This window comes from Peromyscus leucopus, chromosome X (assembly GCF_004664715.2).
Source record: "Peromyscus leucopus breed LL Stock chromosome X, UCI_PerLeu_2.1, whole genome shotgun sequence".
NCBI lineage: Eukaryota > Metazoa > Chordata > Mammalia > Rodentia > Cricetidae > Peromyscus > Peromyscus leucopus.
Window position 1 is genome coordinate 103,988,301 of NC_051083.1, and position 23,026 is coordinate 104,011,326.

Genomic DNA, 23,026 nt, shown 5'->3' on the forward strand with positions numbered 1-23,026 from the left:
TGGCTTGCTCATGGATGTCTGACATTTCCTGAAAGGAGATGGAGTCACAGTAAAGGGCAACACATGGTAATTCAAACTGCAGGGCTGATGACACATATTGTGTACACAGAGCCGAGATTTCCACTGGTCTATGGCCCCCACCTGTGTAATAAAAAGCACTTTAGATTCTGAAACACCAGTGACTACTCATCTTCAGTGGCCAAAACAAAACTCACACTGAAATGCTTCGGCAGTGGGGGAAGAGCATCACGCAGGTCACCAATACAAGCAAAGTGACTGTGGTCCTGTTTTGTATTTTCCTACTCATTCATTCATTCATTCATTCATTCATTCATTTGGTGCTAGGGACGAACTCGGGGCTTGTGCATGCTAGGCAAGCACTCGACTACCAAATCACATACCCAGCTTTCCTTTTTTGTTTCTTTTTGAAAGGGATGCTCTTGCTGTGCAGCCCTGGCTGGTGCAGTACTTGCCAGATACCCCATAGCAATCCTTCTGCATTAGCTTCCCCAGTGCTGGGATTCCGGGCATGTGCCACTATGCCTGACTTTTCCTATTTGCTTTCTGAGAACAGGGAAGAAGGGAAAGAATATAGTGGAAACCTGTCTTAAGCAACAGCAGAGCCAGATGAAGAAACAGGGAACAGAGAACAGTTCCTAACTGCTACCCAATAGAACAAAACCCCAGCTCAGGGTCTCTGTGAGCCTGGCTGACTAGAGCAGTTATATATGGGAGGGAGGGGCAGAAGCAGTGGGTGATCAGTGGTTTCTCCAGGCCCCCTCCCTTCCCTGCTTTTCTAAGCAAGGTGGTGGTAGCTCTTCTGGCAGATGTGCAGACCCGGAGCGGGAACAGTCCACACAACACTGGTGACTCTGGAATTACTCTGGGCCCTGTAGCTAGCCCCATGCCTCTCCTCCCCTGCTGATCCTCCAGGGCAAGGCTTCCTGAGCTGGCCTGGCCTGGCCTGGCGTGAGTGGTGGTACCTGAATGGTTTGCTGTCGGGGTCGGTGTCCTTGAAGCCCATCTCCTCCAGCTTACAGCGGCGGTACAGTTCATAGTGCCGGGTGTGGGTTTGCTCCCGCAGATCCTCCATGTTGACCCGAATCAGCATCTCCCGCAGCTTCACAAAGTCGCAGTGGGCCTCATTTTCAACTGCATAGCGGGGATCGGGGCATGGGAGGTATATTGAAAGGAAGGCCAGCAGAAGAAGAAATGGAGGAAGTGAGAAGTAAAATGGCTAATGGTGACATTGCCTCGCAACCTCTTTATACGGCACCTGCAAATTTCCCTTCATTCCATTTTCTGTGAAAACGGGAATGAAACATTAGGAAAGGGCACTACTACTGTGCAAATATCTAAGAGCTTCCATCAATGCCTCAACACGAATTCGCCAAGCAGACTTCCACAGGAATATCTGCTCCGCACTGCTTTGCAGATGACAACACATGCACGTCTATCTATCCATCCGCCCACTAAATGTTTGCGCTATCTTTGTTCCCAGCAGTCTCTGTGGCCCAGATAAGTCAGAAACGAAGCCGTGGGGCTCTGCTCTTAGGGACCTGCAGCTGAGTGGGAAAGCACATGTCCACAGGACAATATATCGCAGTGCCCAAATTACAAACACGCAGGGAGGCTTGGCGGCAGGGCAGTAAGAGCCCAGAAGAGGGGGACGTGTGAACTCCCAGGAGAGCACACGCTTCCCCAAAGACAAAACCTCTTGGATGACTCTGGAAGGAAGAATAGAATGTGTCAGGCAGAGAGCAGAACGCAATCTTCACGAGGTCTCCAGAAGGCTGGGCAAGGGCACATAGTGAGCAACTTGCAGAGTCTGGCCTCAAACTCGGGTAGTGTAGGGGAGAGGCAAAAAGACCAGAGACGGAGTCTCCAGAGAGCAAGGAAAAAGAGCTAGGGTAGCAAAAGGTCATGGGGACGAGGAGGGGCAGACCTCAGGTGTGGCCCATGTGGATAGTAGAAGCTTTCAGGGAGGAGTTTTACCAAGGAGGGATCATGGCCTGACCACTGCAATTTTAAGCAGGAGAAAGTGGGTACCATTTCTTTGCTTTGTGGGCAAAGGTCTGCATTTTGGGCAGTGGACAAGAATGTGAGAGATGTGGACTAAATCACAGCAAAGTGGACTTCTGGCCAGAGCAATTCTGTAAGCAGGGCTCTGTCAGGATGTCTCCAGGCCTGGATCCACTGTGTTGGATGGCAGTGTTTGGCCATGTAGAGATGGATGGTGGTGTCTGAGAGGATGAAAAGATAAGTTACCCAAGATTCTGTCTCTCGGGGTCTGGGAGAGGACAGTAGGGACAGAGAGGAGGGTTCTGGAATGACAGGGTTGAGTATAGTTGTACCATTATAGATCGTCAGATATGGTCATCAGAAGTATTGTCCAAAGTCCAGAGTGGCCCATGTACTCTTTCTACTTAAGGCTCCTTACATTCAGGCCTGAACTCTACCTGTTGCCATAGAACATAAACTAGTATGAAAAGCTGCATCAATAAAATAACTCCTTGGGAGCAAGCTATCTGTATCTGCTTCTCCAACTCTGGACAGTGATCCCTGGTCAGGAGGAATGATTCTAGAGCCAGGCATGCTGGCACACACCTGTAATTTCAGCACTTAGGAGGTGAAAGCAGGAGGGTCAGGAGTTCAAGGCTAGCTTCAACTACATAGTGATTACAAGGTCAACCTAGACTGCATGAGACCCTATTTTTTTTAAAGAGAGAAAAAAAAGGAATAGTTCTAAGTCTCTTTTAGGCTCCCAAGCCGTGTTCAATTGCTTCCTCATTCAAAAAGAATAGTCAACTCAGGAGTTCAAAACAACCAACCAACAACAAAACTCAGTTTGGGATAAGAACAGGGTAGTCTAAGTGGGAGGAAGGAAGTCACTGGAACTCTGTCTGCTGCTTTGTCTCCTCCCATCTCAGGTTCCTGTCTTTCAGGCACAGACTCCAAAGGTGTGGCTGTTGGTTCAGAAGCCACTCATAATGTTCCTAGCGTAACATCCTGTGGTAGTTCGAATGTAATTGGCCCTCATAATCTCATAGAGTGTGGCACTGTTAGGAGATGTGGCCTTGTTGGAGTAGCTGTGGTCTTGTTGGAGGAAATGTGTCATTGTGGAGGTGGGCTTTGAAGTCTTGTATATGCTCAAGTATGCCCAGTGTCTCAGTTCACTTCCTGTTGCCTGTAGGTCAAGACGTAGGACTCTCAGCTCCCTCTCCAGCACCATGTCTGCCTGCTTGCTGCCACGTCCTGCCATGATGATAATGGACTAAACCTCTGAAACTGTAAGCTGCCACCTCAATTAAATGCTTTCATGGTCATGGTCTCTCTTCACGGCAATAGAACACTAAGACACATGCCCAGCTCCAAATGGTGGAGAAGAGCAAAACTTAGCGTAGCTCTGCCCAACAGTCTTCTCCTACCTATGGGACATCCAGACGGGATGTAGCTCAACAGTAGCTTTCATCTAGCAGGCATGAAGCCCGGCTTCAGTCTCTGACACTGGAACAAAGAAGAACTGAGGATGTAGCTTAGTGGCAGAGCACTCGCCTACCTTGCCTGAGGCCCCGAGTTCCATCTTCAGCACCACAAAAGAATGAAGAAAGGAAAGAAATCCAGCTACTGTGAGTGGGCCTTTGCTGTGCCTTGAATCACACCAGTCTTTGTATGTGAGGCGGACAACTCACTATCAACTTTCATCTTTGCTTTTTGGCAACACAGTCTCCCAAGGCTGTCTCTGAACTCACGATCCTCTCATCGCAGTTGCGCTCCACCTCCCAGTACTGGACTTACAGATGCATGCCACCCTTCTTGGGTGCCCATTCTCCTTTATTTGCCCAAGGATTGGAAAGGATTTACAGAGAAACTGCCAGCCATGGCCCAGTTTACAGCCACAGACTCAAGGCCCCAAACTCCTGCGCATTGTAGTGTCATAGGGCTGACAAGAGCAGCGTAATGTGTGTGACAGACCACAAAAAAAATTGTGAGTGTATGCAGGAGATATCTGATTCTTTTAAATTATGAAATAATATATATATAATATACTACTATATAATATATAATATATTATATATGTACTCATATATATACTATATATAGTATATATACCATATAGGGTATGTATAGGGTATATACAGGGTGTATAGGGTATATATAGGATATATATATATATATATCCTAACCCTAACCCTAACCCTCTAACCCTAACCTATAATACACACACACACACACACACACACACACACACACACACACACACACACATATATATATGAGTACATGAAAGAGGTATGTGCAATTTAAAGAAATTCAAAATTTTTAAATATCTCCACAACCTAAGTTAATGTTACCAGTACCTTGGAAACCCCTGCTGGCCTCTTTTTGATCTCATACCCCTGTCTCCTCTGGCAATGAAACTTAGGCATTATCCTGACTTTGGGGTTTAGCATTCATTTGTGTATTTTTTTTATTTCAATTTATTTAGTGTGGGGGTGGGGGGGTATATGTGTGCACTCATGTGGGTGCTGGTCTTTGTGTGAAGGTCAGAAGACAACTTTTAGAAGTCAGCTCTGTCCTCCACTGTGGGGCCTCTGGAGATCAAACTCAGGCCATTAGACTCGGAGGAAAGTGCCTTTACCTTGCCCCGACAAGCCATCTCACTGGTCCCATTTTTTAAGATTTATTTTTATTTTTATTTGTGTGTGTGTGTGTGTGTGTGTGTGTGTGTGTGTGTGTGTGTGTGTAGGGGGTCTGCAGAGGGCAGAAGAGGGTTCTGATCCCCTGGAGCTGGAGTTAGAGGTGGAAGTGAGTCTCATGGCGTGGGTGCTGGGAATGGAGTTCAGGTCTCTACAAGAGTAACAGGTGCTCTCTACCTCTGAGCCATTATTCCAGCTCTTGTTGTTTTTTAAAAATGATTTCATCATTTATCACTCATGTATGCATTTATAAAAACACATATCATGTTATTTTAGCCTACTTTTGGAATTCATATAAATAGAAACCTATCATATGCATTCTTGTCTGATTTTATTCAGCTCAGCATTGTGTTTCTGAGATCCATTCACACAGATGTAACTGCAATTCACTCGTTTTCATTGCTGTCTAAGATCCCATTATGTGGCCATTTCACAAATTACCCAGTCTATTTTTATGGACACCTCATTGTTTGTAATAATTTATCGTTATGAATAGCACTGCTGTGAACATTCTTGTGCCTCTCCTAACGACATACTCACTCTTACAGTCCTTTCTGTGTTGTGCCAAGTCCATTCGTCTTTTGTTGTTTCGTGGGGTGGGGGGAGATAGAAGGGAGTACTTTCTCCATTAGAGACTGCACAAAAAGAGTCTGCTCATATCACAGAATCCAGGCACAGGGCCGGCGCTTGCTGCTAGTGACCCCTGTGGCTGTTTGAGACCCAAACTGAGTAGCAGGGGCTGAGACTAGCTAGGAACTGGTCATATCATGGCAGGGGGCAGCGGATACACAAAGAAGGGGCTCTCTGAGTGCAGCCCATCTGCAGGAGACTCACCCTGCACAGTCCCCCAAGGATACTGCCGCGCCCTCATCATCTTGTTGCCGATCTTCACTTCTTCTGTACTGCCAACAACGGCAAACGGCAGGTGGGCCTAGAACAGAGGCAAACAAGCACTCAGAACTCCAGAAGAAAGATATTCAACAGCCCCCAATGTAACTGCTGCTCCTCTCCGGGCCTTCCTTCGGGCCTTCCCCTGCGATGTCGCTCACGGCCTCAGCACGGAGAGGTGTTTATTAAGCTCCACAGTTCCACAGCCATGCAGGGATGAGACCTAGTTCTTGCCGCTCTGTTCTGGATAACAACGGCATGGGTGAAAACAGAGGGAACAGAGCAGGAACATATGCAGATACATGACCTAGCAACCTAAATTCACCAGTCACAGTTGCTGGGGGTGGGTTTATGAGCATCAGAAGGGCTTGGGCCCAGACTCTGGCATCACTGCTCTCTTTTAGCGTTTGAGAGCACAGTCTACAACCATTGAGCTGGACTGTCCTGGTGCTTGCCCACCCTAGACAGGAGCTCACGCTGACCCCATGAGCCTAGAGGGCAAATCACCAAATCTTCATCCCGAGCTCAGATGGTGCACAATAAGGGCCCTAAAGAAGTAGAAGACACTTCCTCGCGCTTTGGGAGCTTGCGCTCTTGTTGACAAAGCCTAAATTACACACTGAAAATCCTGTTAGATAGTACGTGGCCAAGGGCAAGGAGTAAGTACTTCATAAATACTCCGTGAATAGAGGGTGGCAGGGCTATCAGAGCAGCGAAGAGGATGAGAGGGAAAGTTCAAGCGGGGTCATGAGCTTGGTGCTTGCAGGACAGATGAGGGGCAGTGAATGCAGAGGGCTAGACTGAGGGAGGAGGTGAGAACGAAAACCAGGTTGCATCATCATCTGCTTGCATCCTGGGCTCTCAGCTCTAAGAGATGGAGGAGGACTGTGTGTGAAGTGGGAGGCACTTCTCTAGGCTCAAGAAGAGAGAAAAAAAACACACAAGAAGAAAATGAAGGCATAGGAAATGGCAGTCTTCCCCTGGGCCTGTTATTTTTATCGTCAAGGGACACTGTCAGAATGACAGGGTCACTCACTTCCCCTCTTCCTCAAACCGCTGTCATTTGATTCCTCTGGCTCCCTGACTATTCTCAAACACACAGCCCCCACCAAACTGAACCCCAAGGCCTCACAAAACCTCCCACAGCACACTCCTTTGTGACTGGCCTCGAAGATGCTTCTAGAGAGTACAGGCAAACAGATCATTTCCAAGGGCCAGAAATATAAACCTTATATATTACCAGAGGGAGCCATGCATGTCCTGAACTCCCATGCTAGGTCTTCCCAGTAAGTAGTGAGGCCACCACATTTTGACTGCCAGCCTTCCCGAGCCACCTAGGGTGGTCTACATCCGGTGTCCTGGCTAAACAGCATCTGCTAAAAGTCAACTAAACACGACAGACCACGAGTCACTGGAAACAAGCTCTGACCATGCTGTTCTTGAAAGATACATGGCTATGACAACCAGAATGGAATCAAGCAAGATAGTGAGGACTTTTAACTTTCAATCATACTACCAGGTCCTACTCATGATATCCCCCCGCCAAATGGAGGCCAGACTTTCTTCCATTTTTTTCGGGTCCCTGCAGGAGGCTGACAGGTGATGTTTCATATACGTGGCCCCAGGGAGGAGACTCTTGATAGTTGCAAGACAAGGTCCCTGCTGACACATGGCGAGCAGACTATTGCAGAAGGTAGATAATCAAGCTAGCTAAATTCTACATAAAGTCTCTCTTATAAAGGCCCTTAATCTCATTAGTGAGGGAGCAGCCCTTATGGCCTAACTAACCACTAAAGACCCAATCTCTCTTCTTTTGAAAAGAGGTTTATTTTTCTCTCTTTTTTAAGACGTTTATTTTTCATTGTGTACATGTATGTCTGTATGTGGGGCTGTGCATGTGAGTGCAGGTGCCTACAGAGGCCAGAAGAAAGGGTTGGATCTCCTGGAGCTGGAGTTACAGGAGTTGTGAGTCACGATACATGGGTCCTATGGTTCTCTGGTATGTGCTCTTAACCTCTGAGCCATCTCTCCAGCCCCTCTCTTCTTTTTAAAAATCAGACCTAGGAATTGAACTCAGGGCTTTGCACATGTCAGGCACATGTTCTACCACTGATATATCTCCCCAGCCTTCTTTTTTAGTTTTTATTTTGAAACAGGGTCTCACCAAGTTGCCCAGGCTTGTTCTGAACTCACTCTGTAGTCCAAGCAGATCTTGAACTTGTGGTCCTCTTGCCACAGCCTTCAGGGTGGCTGAGATTATAGGTTTGCCTCACTGGGCCTTACGAGTCTCCATCTCCAGATGCCATCACATGGGTAATACTTTCAAATCATAGCACTACTTTTCCAGGTTCATGACTACCTTCAACACCCCCTGGTCCACTGGAAAGTTGTTTGATGATCAAGAGTCATGACACATGTGTTAGGCTTTGAAGACCAGAAGAATGGTTTTTGCTTTTGTTTTTGTTCTTAGGTTGTGAAATTCCATCAGGATCCTGTCTACTGGAGTATACAAAGTGGCTTTGGTTTCTTCCCAGGGTGGACAGTGCCTACCAGTCATGAGGCTGGTTCTACTTGCCCTCATTTCAGGCTCCCACTAGTGGCTAAACAAGACTGTCACCTAATTCACTCAAGTATCGTTGGTCACAGAAGTACATGGGAACAATGGAGACACCGTTGCTGGGGTGAGGGAAAGGACACATGGGACTCCCTATGATCCAATTTGCCAACCATGTGCTCTTACTGGGCACTAATACACTGTCTTTGTGGGAATCAAACCCAGGACCTAACAAACAGCCAAATAACTGAGCTTAGTCATGTAACCAGGCCTATTCTTTAATCCCCGGCTACAGTTTGAGCTACTCTAAGAATAGCATTAAATTTTTGTTGTATTTTTTTAGACAGGGTCTCATGTAGGTCAGGCTATCCTCTAGCTCTCTGTGTTGCTGAGGATGATCTTAATCTTCTGATCCTCCTGCCTCTACCTCCCAAGTGTTGAGATTATAGATATGTCGTCATGCCAGACCAACAACACTGCATCTAAACAATAAACTGGGCATGGTGACTCATTCCTATAATGCCAGCAATCAGGAAGCTGAGGCAAGAAGGCTACAAGTTTAAGGACAGCCTGGACTACCTAGTGAGACCCTGTCCCAAAACAATGAATTAATTTAAACAATGTGACAATTTTGAGATTTAAAGCCTACACAGCTTTGAGAGCAATCCTAGCATGGGTTGAAAATAGCATTTAGCAAACTCTCTCTCCCAACTCCCCCATCTCCTGCCCCCACAATCTGAAATAAGGTTTTCCAGAGCCACCCAAAAGCCAAAGGTGAGGCCGGGCATGCTCACTTATGAATATCTCTTACTCAAGAACAACAGGGCAGCTGCACTGTCTTCTCTAACTAGGTAAAAAACTTCGGCTTCTTCTATTTCCCATGACAACGGGCTGTGCAGTGGACAGAGGCTAGGGATCTGGAACCACATCTAGACTGGAGGGCCAGCCCCCAATCTTCATAGCCCCCAAGCACCCCCTCCCCATCTCAGTTGATATCAGTGCATATCCCGTGGTTTCTCTGGAGACTTGGACACAGCCGTAGTGGGGGCAGGTGGACAAAGCCCGTCTGTGTTTATTATAGCCGTGACTCTTCCCTCCTGTTTCCCAACTCGGCATCTGGAGCACAGAGGCTTCCCATACAGGCCCCTCTCACAGACAGGTCCAGGTCCAGGCATCTCAGCTGTAAGGCAGCCATTCTCTTCCCTTCCCATTCAGAAGAGCACGATGGAGTGCAGGGGAATGAATACTGAGCAATGCTGCTTAGGGGGCTGACCCCGAAACCACCGGACTGAGCTTACTTTTCTTTTGGAGGCAGGGGATTGCGATATGCAGCCAAGGCCGGAATCAAACAAGTGATCCTCCTGCCTCGGTGCTCAGATGACAGGCGTGCACTACCACAACTAGTTTTTTTTTGTTGTTTTTTTTTTTTTTTTTTGGTTTTTTCGAGACAGGGTTTCTCTGCGTAGCTTTGCGCCTTTCCTGGAACTCACTTGGTAGCCCAGGCTGGCCTCGAACTCACAGAGATCCGCCTGGCTCTGTCTCCTGAGTGCTGGGATTAAAGGTGTGCGCCACCACTGCCCGGCCCCCACAACTAGTTTTTAATTTAGGTGTTCAAAGTGAAGCAGGGGCAAACCACGGGCTGTTGTGCATCACGTACGGCTGGCAATCTCTTCACTGCCATGGCAGCGGGGGTGAGAATTGCTGCTTCCCAACAATGGCAAATTTCCAACTCTGAGGTTCAGTCTGCCTTAGGCTGAGCAGGAGGTGATTGACACTTCCAACCCATAATGTAGTGACATAGTTTGGTGGGACACCTTCGTATTGCAAAAACCTTATTCCTATTTGTTTGTAGCAAAGCAAACTATGAGGCTGAACACTGCTTGATGACTCAGAGAATGAGTCTGGAAGCTATCTACAGGGACTGAAGTCCTGGGGTGACTAGATGCTTCCAGGCATCAGTGCAAGCAACACCCAGAAAACACTTCCTGGTTTGCGACATGCTGGGCACCTTTTCCGCTTTTCTTGCCATAACAGACCTTCATTTCCATCAAAATGCCCTGACTTCCGAATAGGACAGTACTATTTTGTTTTTTGATTTTTTTTGTCCATACCCACAGCAGGTCACAGAGAACACAACTCTACCTACCACATGACACACAGACTTGAGCCAGACTTGTCCAGGCTGATGAAAGGCTTCCACTACGAAACCTATCTGGGGTGGGCTGTGCTGATGGGCAGGACATCAGGCGGGACAGTGACTCGCTGCCTGGCTAGGCTAATTTGTTGGCCAATTCACAGGAGGTGGCAGCTGATGTTGAAATGATGGCTTAGAGGGCACCAGCAGCAGGAAAAGCTGGCTAAGAATGGCTTTTTATGACAAGGCTTTCCTGAGTTTGGCTGTCCCCTGACATTATGTCATTAGGAAAAACTGATGCCTCTCAATAGAGCAAAAGAAATCTGTTCCCGAAGCAGGGACTTGCTGAAAGCTCTTAGCTGTCTCCTAGAAATCACAACATTGAAGCTTTCACAGCAACAGCAGCAACGCGTTGTAAAGAAGCGCCCTCAGCCGTCTTTATTACTCATTCCCCTAGTAGGGGGAGGTGGGGGAGGAAAGGAAAGAGGACTCTTTTTGTAAATTCATTCACACTTAATAAGGCAAAGCAGAACCCTGGTGCTTAAAAATAACATCACCGGGGCTGGAGAGGTGGCTCAGTGGTTAAGAGCACTGGCTGCTCTTGCAGAGGACCCGGATTTGACTCTGAACACCCACAAGGCAGCTCACAACCACCTTTAATTCCAGTCCCAGGTGATCCCATGCCCTCTTTGGCTTCTGTGGAGACTGTACACACATGGTAGCTACACTTACATACATGCAAGCAAAACACTCATATGCATAAGATAAAAATAATTGTTTTTTAAAAAAATCACTGTGGTTGCCAGAATATTGGAGGCTATTTCTCATTGTTCAGTTCATGACAACAGGACTTAATTCTTGGACAACAGCCTCTGAGGCCAACCAATTGTTTCAGTCTTTTGCTGTGCCCAGGGATCCCCAGGGCAAGCTGGCCAGCTAGACTATGAGGTACTGGTGAGCTCTGGCTTCAGCAAGAGACCTTACCACAGTAAGTACAGTGGAGGGTGATTGAGGGAGACACCGTACATCAACCTCTTGTCTCTACACACACAAACATACACCTGTACACACATGTGAACCTATACATGAACCAAAAATGAGGAGGAAGAGAATAGAAGAAGAGGCCTGAATTCCCACTCCACATTAAGCCTTGGGCCAGCCTTTCCCTGGTTACCAATCTCTGTGTCATTGAGACTTCACAGCAGCCATCACTAGAAACAGAAGTTAATTAGGTTCTGGATCCTCTCTGTCAGCAATACCTGAGACTCGGGCAATCAAGAGTTACCACACTAAGATGGTTGATGAAGGTACTTCACTGCTATTTGCCCAAGACTGATCATAAGAATGCATGTCTAGGCAGTTGAACCCCATGCTCCCACTCACATTCATGGTTCCATTGATCTCGGCCACTGACTCATCATCCGTGGGGAACTGATAGATCTGGACTCCATTGCTCACAAGTTCGCTGGTGATTTTGATCTTGAACTTGGTCAGCTCACTCTTAGAAATGGCATCTGATTTGGCAATGATGGGGATGATATTCACCTAGGAAAAGGAGGAACAAAGTGGCATCAACTGTGGTTAACTAGCAACTCACAACTACACAGCCTAGGGCTCCCATCAGCTCTCAGAGGGGATAGCTCAGCAAATAGGTCTGGCACTGCCCACCTTTAGCCACACAACAATATAATAAACAATAACGAGGACTTACTATGTGTTGACCACTGAACTAAGCACCCTACGAGTGGCTTAACAAAGTTAGTCCTAGCTAACTTTCCCAGAAGGTGTTGCTAGTGTTTTACCAATGTGAAACTGAACCACACAGCTGTTAAATAACTTCCCAAGGCCACAGGGCAGGTAAGTATCAGAACTGGAATTCAAATCAAAGTCAGCCTTATTCCCAAAGTTATGAGCAACTATGAGCTATCTATCAGATCAGATCTAAGCTGATGAACTGTGTGATATCTTGGAATCAAGGTCACTGCTGGAGTGAATCAAAGAAGAAAGATGACAGGGAACCTATGGTTGACAAGGGGGCAGGTGGACATCCGTTGCTAACAGTAAGTTGTCCCGACCCATGTAACGTAGGCTGGCCCCAGCCAGATATAACATGGATGCACATGGGAGGTCAGAAAAAGGAAGCAGGGACAGAACTTGATGAAGAAGAACATGCGGCTCTCTCACTTGCAGCAGCCAGTTGGGCACAGAAGGCCCAGTATTACAGATCTGACGTGAAACACATGCAGAAATTTCAGACTGGGGCTGGGGCTGGGACACAGCTCCGTTGGTAGGATGCTAGCTGAGCATGAACAGAGGCCTCAGTTCCAGCTTCAGCTGCCCCTGTAATCCCAGCCCTGTAATCCCAGCCCTGGAGAGTCAGAGGTGGACGGATCAGCTCAAGGTCATCTTCAGCTACACAATGGGTTTGAGGGTAGCTTAAGCTATACCAGATCTTGTTTTACCCCCACCCCACCCCACCCCCTACAAGTTACAATGCTTGAGTCAAAGGATTTGTTTCTGAGTAAAGAAAGTAGGTGTGAATACCCAATTTCAGATAGCAAAAGAAAGGCCTAGTGCCACCCCAAAAGTTCAACTCACCGGAATGCTGATCCTTGAAATCCCTCCAGAAAGAGGGCAAGCTTTTATTGCCCAAGGTAAAGAAATCTGACATGTGTGAGGCCTTGGGAGACACAGCACACTAAAGCTCAGGTTCCTGCAGAAAATGGAGTTGATCCTGCCTGCAGAGCCTTTGGGGCAGCATGAGTGGTGCCCAGGCCCTGGACTCTGAAAGGAGAGCTCTAGAACTGAAGACGTCCCCTGAAGAGTCATACCACATAGCCTGGGTTGCTGGTCAAAGATCAGACCTTGTAGTTATCTCCCTTGAAGTCTTTGGGGTCAAGAGAGCAGAATCTTTGCCAAGATGGAACAGCAAGCAAATCCAAGTCTCCTTGTCATTTTTCTTTTTTGCTAAGTCCTCATTAGTTCACAATAAACATAATCCAAAAACTGCTTGCTTAAGGCAGCCCACCCAGCAGACTGCCTGCCACATGGCTCACTGCTACCCTATACAGGGCCATGCTGGGCAGGAAGACATTTCAGGAGCAGCCTATTATTCATGAGCAGTGAGATCATTGCTGCAAAAATGGAAAAACTGCTCTTATTCTGATTATAGCTGACATTCAGTTTTTATAGTGGCTATGCTACCAAATGACTACATGTAAATTAGAATTTTGAATACTAAAATAACTTGCAGTTAGAGCTAAAGGCAAATCTCAACTCTGTTAGAAGTTGTCTGACCTTGAGCGAGCTAGCTACTTGCCTCTCTGTGTCTCAGTGATCTCACATGTAAAATGCAACTAACAGTACCTAAATACACTAGATTATTATTATTGCTGTTGTTATTATTATTATAAGGACAAAATAGGGCCCAGTCTCTATTGCTTTTTCTTTTTTAAAAGATTTATTTATTATGTATACAGCATGTATAACTGCACGCCAGAAGAGGGCGCTAGATCTCATTACAGATGGTTGTGAGCCACCATGTGGTTGCTGGGAATTGAACTCAGGACCTCTGGAAGAACAGTCAGTGCTCTTAACCTCTGAGCCATCTATCCAGCTCCCTAGTCTCTATTGCTGAAGACAACACTTAACATATCTCATTGAACATGGAGAAGTTGAGCTGGTGACTAACTAGAGCCTTCACCTCTACTGACTAGTGTTCGTGGGACTGGAATGTGCTTTGCACACCACCGAAGGAGAAAGGCAGCTAGCGGGCCACCCAGCTACAAGCCCTGCAAACTATAATGGTCACCTGCCTATGTGATATGCTGGTGCGACAGGGGCACAAATGTTGTGAAGACAACCAACCGCTATCTAATGGCATTTAAGGCCCACTCCATGAGATGGAACTCATGCCCGACACTGCTAGACCTGAGTGAGACTGCATAGGTCATGGGCCTACGGGAAAGCTGAAAACTACAGTTCTGCTAAAAGGACATTGCGATCCAATGGCTCCTGACAACATTCTGTTACACCCATAGATCAGTGCCTTGCGTAGCCATCATCAGAGGAACTTCTTGCAGTAGATGGTCCTGAACTAACACAGAGACCCACAACTAGACAGTGTGCCGAATGAGAGATTTTGGAGCACTCAGTCTTAAATGGCATGTCTTCATCAAACTCCTCCCCTTGGGGAAGAGACGGCAGAAAGACTGTAAGAAGCCAGGAGTGGTGGCGCATGCCTTTAATCCCAGCACTCAGGAGGTAAAGCCAAGCAGATCTCTGTGAGTTCGAGACCAGCCTGGTCTACAGAGTGAAAGCCAGGACAGGATCCAAAACTACACAGAGAAACCCTGTCTCAAAAAAAAAAAAAAAAAAAAATCAACCCCTCCGCCCCCCCCCAAACAAACAAACAAACGAACAAACAAAAAGATCATAAGAGCCAGAGCTGATGGAGGACACCAAGGAAGTAGTGTCTTCCAGACAATGGGACTGATACACATATGAACTCACAGAGACTGTAGCAGCATACACTGGTTCGAACCAGACAGGATCCCATTGCTGAGAGAGGGGAAGTAGATACAAGCTCCCTCTCTAACCAGGAAGCTACCTGCAACTGATACTTATTTGCAAAGGAAAAATGAGTTTGTCGCAAGGAAGTCTCAGTGAGTATATTAACTTCAGGATACACTCCATGCTCAGCAGTAGATGGTGAACACACAGTGAACTCAATGGTGGTTTTGTAGACTTTCTGTCTCACACTGCTTTGTTTGGACTTTATTTATTTATTTATTTATTCTTATTGGTCTTGTACTTATATATTTAGTTTCTGTTTTCATGAAGTTTCTTTTTATATGTGTTTGGGGGGGGCTTTTTGTTGTTTTTGTTTTTAACGAGAGAGAGAGAGAGAGAGAGAGAGAGAGAGAGAGAGAGAGAGAGAGAGAGAAGAGACATGAAGTTGGGGAGGTGGAGAGGTGGGGAGGATATAGGAGGGGTTGGGGGAGGGGAAAAGCATGATCACAATATATTGTATGAAAAAAATTTGATTAAAAATTTAAAAATTAAAACAAAATACAATAAAAACATCTTTTGTTAAAAACAAAACCAAAAAAACAACAAAACCCAGAGCCCAGTGGCTAAGCTCTTGTGGCACAAGTTTGAGGAGCAGAGTTTGGATCCCCAGAACCTACAAACATTCAGCCTCAGAAGGCAGAGACGGGATTCCCAGAGCAAGCAAGCTAGTTAGCATGACTAGCCATATATTTGAATTCTGGTTTGGCTAAGAGATTCTGCCTCAATGAATAAGACAGAAGACCGATGATGGAGGAGGATTCTGACATCAACCTTCGGTCTCCACATAGCACCCATATGTGCATGCACATACACACATGTGTACACACACACACACACACATGCAAACATGCATACACACACATGACCAACAGATACAAGGATGACATAACATATATAAGTACATAGTGCCTGGCACATGCCGAATGCTAAGGAAGAAAAACTGTAGTAATTAGGCTTTTTAAAGAATTCAATGTTCAGTTTGTTTTGCTTTGCTTTGTCTTGTTTTTGGGTGCTGAGAATCGAATCTAGGGCCTTGCACATGGTTGGAGAGATAGTTCAGCAGTTTGGAGCACTGGATGCTCTTGCAGAAGACTTAGGTTTGCTTTCCAGCGCCCACTTGATGGCTCACAATCATCCGTAACTCTAGTTGTAGGGAATCTGGCATCCTCTTCTGCACCAGGCATGCACGTGGTGCACAGATACACACACGGAGGTAAAATACCCGAAAACATAAAATAAAATAAATCTAAAGAAAATTTAAAGGAAAGAATAACACTTTCCATTGCCAAAACCAGCACCCTTAGACTTGAACAGCCATCTTGCTTGCATTCATTCTTATTTCCAAGACACCCAGGACAAATCCATCCCTCATACTAGGAATCCAGATGGCAAAGCATATGATACAAATGCAGGATCTGTTACATCATCCTTATGGAGGAAGGGCAGGAAGGAAGGACTGGATTAGGATGCCACAAAACCTCTGCTGGACTCCAGCATCCCTTACATATTAGATCAGTAAGAGTCCAGCCTGCTCAGCCCCAGCTCCTGCCTCATACCTTACTATCCAGCTTCTTCATGGTTACTAGGTCCAGAGACTTGAGCGAATGTCCTGTGGGGGCAATGAAGTACAAGCAGACATGGATTCGGGAGTCATGGTAGGTGTGCAGTACTCTCCGGATCTTCAGCTCCTCCTGCAGGTAGGCCTCAAACTGAGCGTCTATGAATTCCACGATGGGCTTATAGCTAGAGAGGAAGGGAGAGAAATGACATCAAGTGCTTGGTTTTTTGATGTAGTCAGTCCCAGTTAGAAATGCAAAGTGTCCTCTGTAATTGGCCCTCCCACATCTAGTTGGGCTTCTCCATGACTTCTCAGTGGGCTCTTATACTGACAGATTGGCTGCCTTCTTGGTCCACATGTGAACCCACTTTATTTATTTCTTCACTGTGGAATGCCCATCCATCTTTCCTCATCCCCATCCTGCCTCCGCATACCTCAGGGCTCAGTTTAATGCCTATCTCCTTCCTATGGCCTTCTCTACGTCTGTTCGGAATCCCTTCTGTGGCCCAGCAGGGTAAACAATTACACATGGTATTGGATTGTTTGCGGCTGCTTCACAGGACTCCGTGCTCTCCTCGATCCACTGTGTCTTCCTGAAGGGCAGGGCCTGGGAAGGGAACTTCTCTCTCTTGCAGCAGGCCCTGAGGCAATGTGGAACCCACTGGTGGGATCTGTAGTTGGGCCCTCGGTCGAAGCCCATGGGATGTTTCCTGCATGTCCCCACACCCTGCACTGGAGCTGTGGATACAAGACGTCTCTGTGGCCACCCTGGGGGATTTTGTCACAGTGCTGGGGGACCTTTGCTCATTCTTGCAGCAGTGAGTGAAGCATCCCAATTAACAACCTTGACAGTCCCATTTTTTTTCACTTCTCATCTAAGCATCTAGACAAATGTTGATCAAGATACTTCCCCCATCATCTACACAGGAACCCCAGCTCACTGAGAATCCATGGAAAGCTCTCCTAGGCAGCCTTCTTGACTCAACAACACATTTATTTGTTTGTTTGTTTTTGAAACAGGGTCTCATTATAACCTTGGCTGGTCTGGAACTTGCTATGTAGACCAAGCTGGCCTCAAACTCACAGAGACCTGCCTCTCTTCGCTTCCCCAGTGCCAGGATTAAAGGCGTGCACCACCATGCATAGCTCTATTTGTTTATTTTTGAGACAATGTCTTGCTGCATAGCTGTGGTGGTTTGAAAGAAAATGGTCCCCAAAGGGAATGGCACTATTAGGAAGTGTGCCTTTGTTGGAGTAGATGTGGTCCTGGGGAAAAAGTGTGTCACTGTGGAGGCGGGCTTTGAGGTCTCATATATGCTCAAGCCATGCCCAGTGAGACAGAGTACTTCCTGTTGCCTATGAGTCAAGACGTTAAGAACTCAGCTCCCTCTCCAGCACCATGCCTGCCTGCATGCTGCCTTGCTTCCTGCCATGACAATAATGGACTAAACCTCTGAAATGTAAGCTGCCACCACAATGGAATGTTTTCCCTTGTAAGAGTTGCTGTGGCCATGGTGTCTCCACATAGAACCCCTAACTAAGACAATAGCCTAAGCCGGTGGAATTCATGTAGCTCAGACTGGCCTCAAACTCATGAACCTTCTACCTCAGGTTCCTGAGTACTAGAATTACATATGTGTACCACCACACCTGACTCAGCAAGCCCTCCTAAACAATAGTGAGTGGAAGGTCCAGAGGCAGTTAGTAGTTGCTAAGGGAAGGAGAGATACTTTCTTCATTAGTATAGCCACTGATGAATTGCCCATGCTTCTGTAACTAATCCCTTATCCATGTTCCTATAAATAACCCTAATTAAACTTATTGGTTTGCACATACACAAGCATAAAACTAGAAAAGGGAACTGGTGAGATGGCTCAGTGGTTAAGGGCACCTGTCATCAAGCCTGAGGATCTGAGTATGATTCCCAGAGCCCACATGATAGGAGAAAACTAGCTCTTGCCGTTGCCCTCTGACCTTTATACATGACTGTGGTATGCATACACACACACATGCTTGTGCATACGCGCGCGCGCACACACACACACACACAAATGAATGAAAGTGTAATTACTAAAACACTTCTATTTACAAAAATAAAAGTAAAGGAAGGGTTACTTGGGAAGAGGAAGAAGATCAGTGGGAGGGAGACAAGAGAGGGTAATGGGGAGTGAATATAATTAAAAAATACACTATGTACCCGCCCAAGAGTCTCATAATGAAACCCATTATCACATATAATTAGTATATGCTAATTTTTAAAACTTAAAAAAAGACGAGTCAGCCCACCCCTCCTGCCTGTGACATTCTTTCTTTCTTTTTCTTAAATACATTTATTTATTGTGTAGGTGTGTGGCCTAACTGTGGAAGTCGGAGGACAGCTTGTGGGAGTCAGTTCTCCCCCCCCCCTCCCCGAGAGCTCCAGGGATGGAGGAACTCAGGCCATCAGCTTGGGGACAAGCAGCTCTACCCACTGGGCCATCTCACCTGCCGCTGCCTCACCCTTGACCATATCATCCTCTTTCTACCCTAACTAGGTCATCTCAGTTTTCAGCCCTCCCGCCCTCCCTCCTCCTCCTCTACTCAGCTTGCTGCCTCTCCACTGGAGATGCTGTCTCCCTTCAGGGAAGAAGAGGTTCATTACCTCAGCCCAGGGCAGGGAGTTTTCAGATCCCACTGCCAGAAGAGAACATGATCAAAGAGACGTCGGAGCCCAACCAACACCTCCCACCTGCAGCAGCTCCCAACCTGAGCCTTTGTGAAAGAGCCCCCTTAGGCAAGGGGAGGAAAGCAGCCTTTAAAAAAAGAATCACAGAATTCTGCATCCCGAGAGCTGCATTCAGGAAGAGACCCAGGTGCAGGGTATCTCTGGCACCCCAAAGGGAAAAAAAAAAAAACTAAAAATACTGTTCTTTCTCTTTCTTCCTTTGCTTCATTCCCGCCCCAGCCAAGACTGTTTTGAAGCACAAATGATCGTTTGGCAGCAAAGAGTCATAGAAGGTTCCTGAAGAAATCATAGTGAGAACAGAGGGCACATCCCTCAGACATAGCTAATTTTTAGATGGGTAGCTGCTTTGAATTATATGATCAGGGTATGCATGGCTTTGCTTTCTTTCCTCTATTACATAACTTCTTTTTTATTTCAGTTTTTGCTTCACACAATGGGGTGGAGGAGACAGGGGAGCAGATTTTCTCAGCTTCCTTCCTCTTGCATCTCTGGAACCCTCTGTTCATCTGATTCCCACTGCCCCCTGGCTCTCAGAGCCTCTGAAGAGGCGCACAGATCAGACCAAGCAAACCCGCCAATCAGCCACCAGGATTTGGTTTCAAGGGATCTGAAAGATGGTGACTCATCTTTGTACCGTCAGTGTCTGGCCTGCTGTCTGGCATCCAGTGAGGATTCCACCTACCCCTGCCCCCATGCCTCATCTTCCCACAGTGGCCATCTCTTCTCCATCTGTTGCTGTCCTTACTGAACTCCACTCTGGGGCAAAGGAAATCCTTACTTCTGTATGTAGCTACATTACCAACTGTGTCTTTTTTCCTTCAAGGTGCTACTTTTCTCATACCCCTCCCAAGAGGACATTTCTATATGACCCACACCCTAGTTCCATGGAGGGCTGTAGAAGACAGCTTTCTTCTAGCACTTTCTTCCATGGCAGACTCTATCCTTCCTCATCACTACAATTAATCTTTTCCCTTTTAAGGCAGCAAGTTCAAGACTTTTATGGATCATCCACGCAATTCTTTTCTAATGTATATAGGTGTTTTGCCTGCATGCATGTCTATGTATCGCATGCATGTCTTGAGTCCACGGAGGCCAGAGAGGGTGATGGATCCCCTGGGACTGAAGTTACAGACAGTTATAAGGCTCCATGCAGATGCTGGGAATTGAACCTGGGTCCTCTGCAAGAACAACCAATGCTCGCAACTGCCCTTTCCACACAATTCTAAACATGGAGTCCACAGACCTTCAAGAAGCGTATGAATAGAATTTAGAGGATCCCCAAACTTGGACAGGAACAAAATACATCTCTAACTGAAGTTTGGCTGTTTCTCCTATTATAAACCAAGGCAATAATCTGTAGTCCAGTAGAAATCATTCATATTTTCCTTTCCTAGTCCAGTGGTTACACATCTGTCAAAATATCATCTACATCCATCACAGCTTTTATGTTCTGGTAATTATGAAGCCTGCAAATAGATACTGTTATTTCAGGACTTAACAGAGAAGCATATGGGTTACTAAATCATAATTTTAAAATACTTTTGGTAACTGTATTTTTAATACAATTGGTACATTTTAGGCATTCGAAAGTTAGTTGAGAATGAGCCCAGAGGCCACAGCACAGTGCTAAAGGTGCCAATTGTCCAAATACCTCTTCATTTCTGGTGGTGAGATGTACTGTGGAGACTCTGCACTAGACTACTGAATGGAAAGTACGCAAAGTTCAGCTACTTTTGACACCAGGACCAAGGACAACTTCCCCGATGTCTCCATTTCAGCAGTATCTGAGCTGAAAGGACGAGTATTACCAGCAAGCCATGGTAAGAGCCAGGAGAAGGGCAGTCCAAGCAACAGAAATGCAAGAATGATCCTGAGGCCGAAAGCAGCCTGACAAGGTTAAGCAACAGAAAGAAAGGCTGGGAGCTGAAATTCAGTGAATGAAAGCGGAATGAGAAACTATCAACCACAGCTACACGACAGAAACAGCCTATGTGTCCATCAACTGATGGCTGGATAAAGAAAACACGGACTATCCGTACAAGAAAATAGCTTCAGCTATAAAGAAATTATAACCCACCTAACACATGCTAGGCCCTGGGTTCAATCCCTGTAGCCGGAAGATTTCCTGTGGGACAAATCTCTCCATCTCTCCTACTCACGTCCCCCAAGTAAACAAACACAGGCTTATGTTAATTAAAACTGCTCAGCCATTAGCTCAGGCTTTCCACTGACTAGCTCTTACATTTAAATTCAGCCCATTTCTGTTAATCTATATGTTGCCACGTGTTCCATGGCTTTACCTATATGCCATTACATGCTGCTCCTTAGGCAGCTGGCTGGTGTCTCCCCCACCTTCTTCCCGTCTTTCCCTTTGAATTTCCTGCCTGCCTCTAAGCTGCCTTGCCATAGGCCAAATAGCTTTATTTATCAACCAAGCAGAGAAACCATATTCTCAGCATACAGAAAGACATTCCCCCATCAAATCCCCAACATTGAAAAGGGGGGAGGGGTGGCAGGGAGGGGGTATTAACGCACAGACTAATTCCATATAATTTCATTTGTATGAGACACCTAGAATAATGAAATTCATAGAGACAGAAAATATGGTAGTTGCCAGAAGCTGAGGTGGGAAGGGAATGGAGAACTGTCCAGTGAGTTTCCTTTGTGGCGAAGCAAATGTGTGGGAACTACACAGAGGCGACGGTTGAACAACAGATAGCAGAGGTGGTGGCTGGTGTATTACATGCCACTGGGCCATTCATCTTAATCATCTTACCTGAGTTCTGTCAAGAGCCTCAGTGCTTTGGGGACACATTAAAGTCTGAGAAGTACTGACATCTGGCATCGGCATCGGTTCCCCTGCCTAATACTTCCCCGGAGACACTACCACCCAGCGGCCATCTCCAGGCAATGTTTCTTTTCCCTACAACCCGTGCACCTTGAGGCGAGAGAAGGTGGGCAAGTGTGTAGCTCTTCTAGCCAATCCCTCCAGCCAAGTCCTCCTCCTCCATGCCAGTGTCCCACCTCTCTTCATTGGAGACCTAGCCCATCTTCCTTTGGCCGATCTTTCTCCACACTCTAGGTGATTACAATGTACCTGCCAACAACTCATCAGTGTTCAGTCTCCATAGTCTGTGACTGCCTGCACATCGTACCTTCAGCTCCCCCCCCAAGAAATCCTCCCTGTGACACCCAACTCTCTGATCACAACCTAGTATCTACCTAGCTGTCCTATGCCTTTGATCCCCCTCTACATGATTTAATCTCCTCAGAATGCTGATGCTCAGGAATCTGGCCCCTTTCCTTATTTCACAGGCTATCACTGTCTTCCCGGTCTCAGCTCCTCTGCCCAAGCTGAAACACATGACTGGTCGATTGAACCAGGTTTTTGTCTTTGAGACAGGGTCTTGCTGTGTTGTCCAGGCTGGGCTTGAACTCTTGGGCTTAAGCAATTTTCCTGCCTCAGCCTTTCTAGTAGCTCGGACTACAGATGTGCAACACGGCGCCCATTATGAAACACTCTTATCAACCCCTTCATCTCTGTTCAGCCCCACCCTGCTGGCCTAGAAAAATGACTGAACTGAACAAATGTCAGATGCTGAATATTCCATTGCTCCCAAAGTTGGCTGAAAGCAAACACAAGGCTATGGGTCTTGATGCTTTTATAAATTCATGGCCTGCTAAGTCCCACGTGGTCCGGGTTCCAGAACCCTGGCTAGGGGTAACAAGGGAATAAGGAAAGGACAGACATACAGACACACGTACAGTGAAGCTGGGACCAGTTGGACTCTGCTACCTGTATCCCCACCACCTGGAACCTCAGTATATCTATTAGGTACAATGCAGGGGCCAGTCTCCGTAGGTGAGCAGTCTCAGGCTGTAAACATCTGGAGGA

The 23,026-nt window shown here is 46.6% G+C and overlaps 1 protein-coding gene across 7 annotated transcripts in view; it reads right to left on the reverse strand.

Annotated features, from left to right (window-relative positions):
- Septin6 (septin 6) overlaps nucleotides 1-23,026 on the reverse strand; it is a 136,641-nt gene that overhangs the window by 16,073 nt on the left and 97,542 nt on the right. For all 7 annotated transcript variants that reach the window (XM_037198882.1, XM_028887313.2, XM_028887311.2 and 4 more), the window contains 4 exons: nucleotides 16,405-16,591; nucleotides 11,660-11,821; nucleotides 5,535-5,631; nucleotides 984-1,152 (listed from right to left, as the gene is read on the reverse strand). In XM_037198882.1, the coding sequence (XP_037054777.1) occupies nucleotides 984-1,152; nucleotides 5,535-5,631; nucleotides 11,660-11,821; nucleotides 16,405-16,591 (615 nt within the window). The remainder of the gene's footprint in view (nucleotides 1-983; nucleotides 1,153-5,534; nucleotides 5,632-11,659; nucleotides 11,822-16,404; nucleotides 16,592-23,026) is intronic.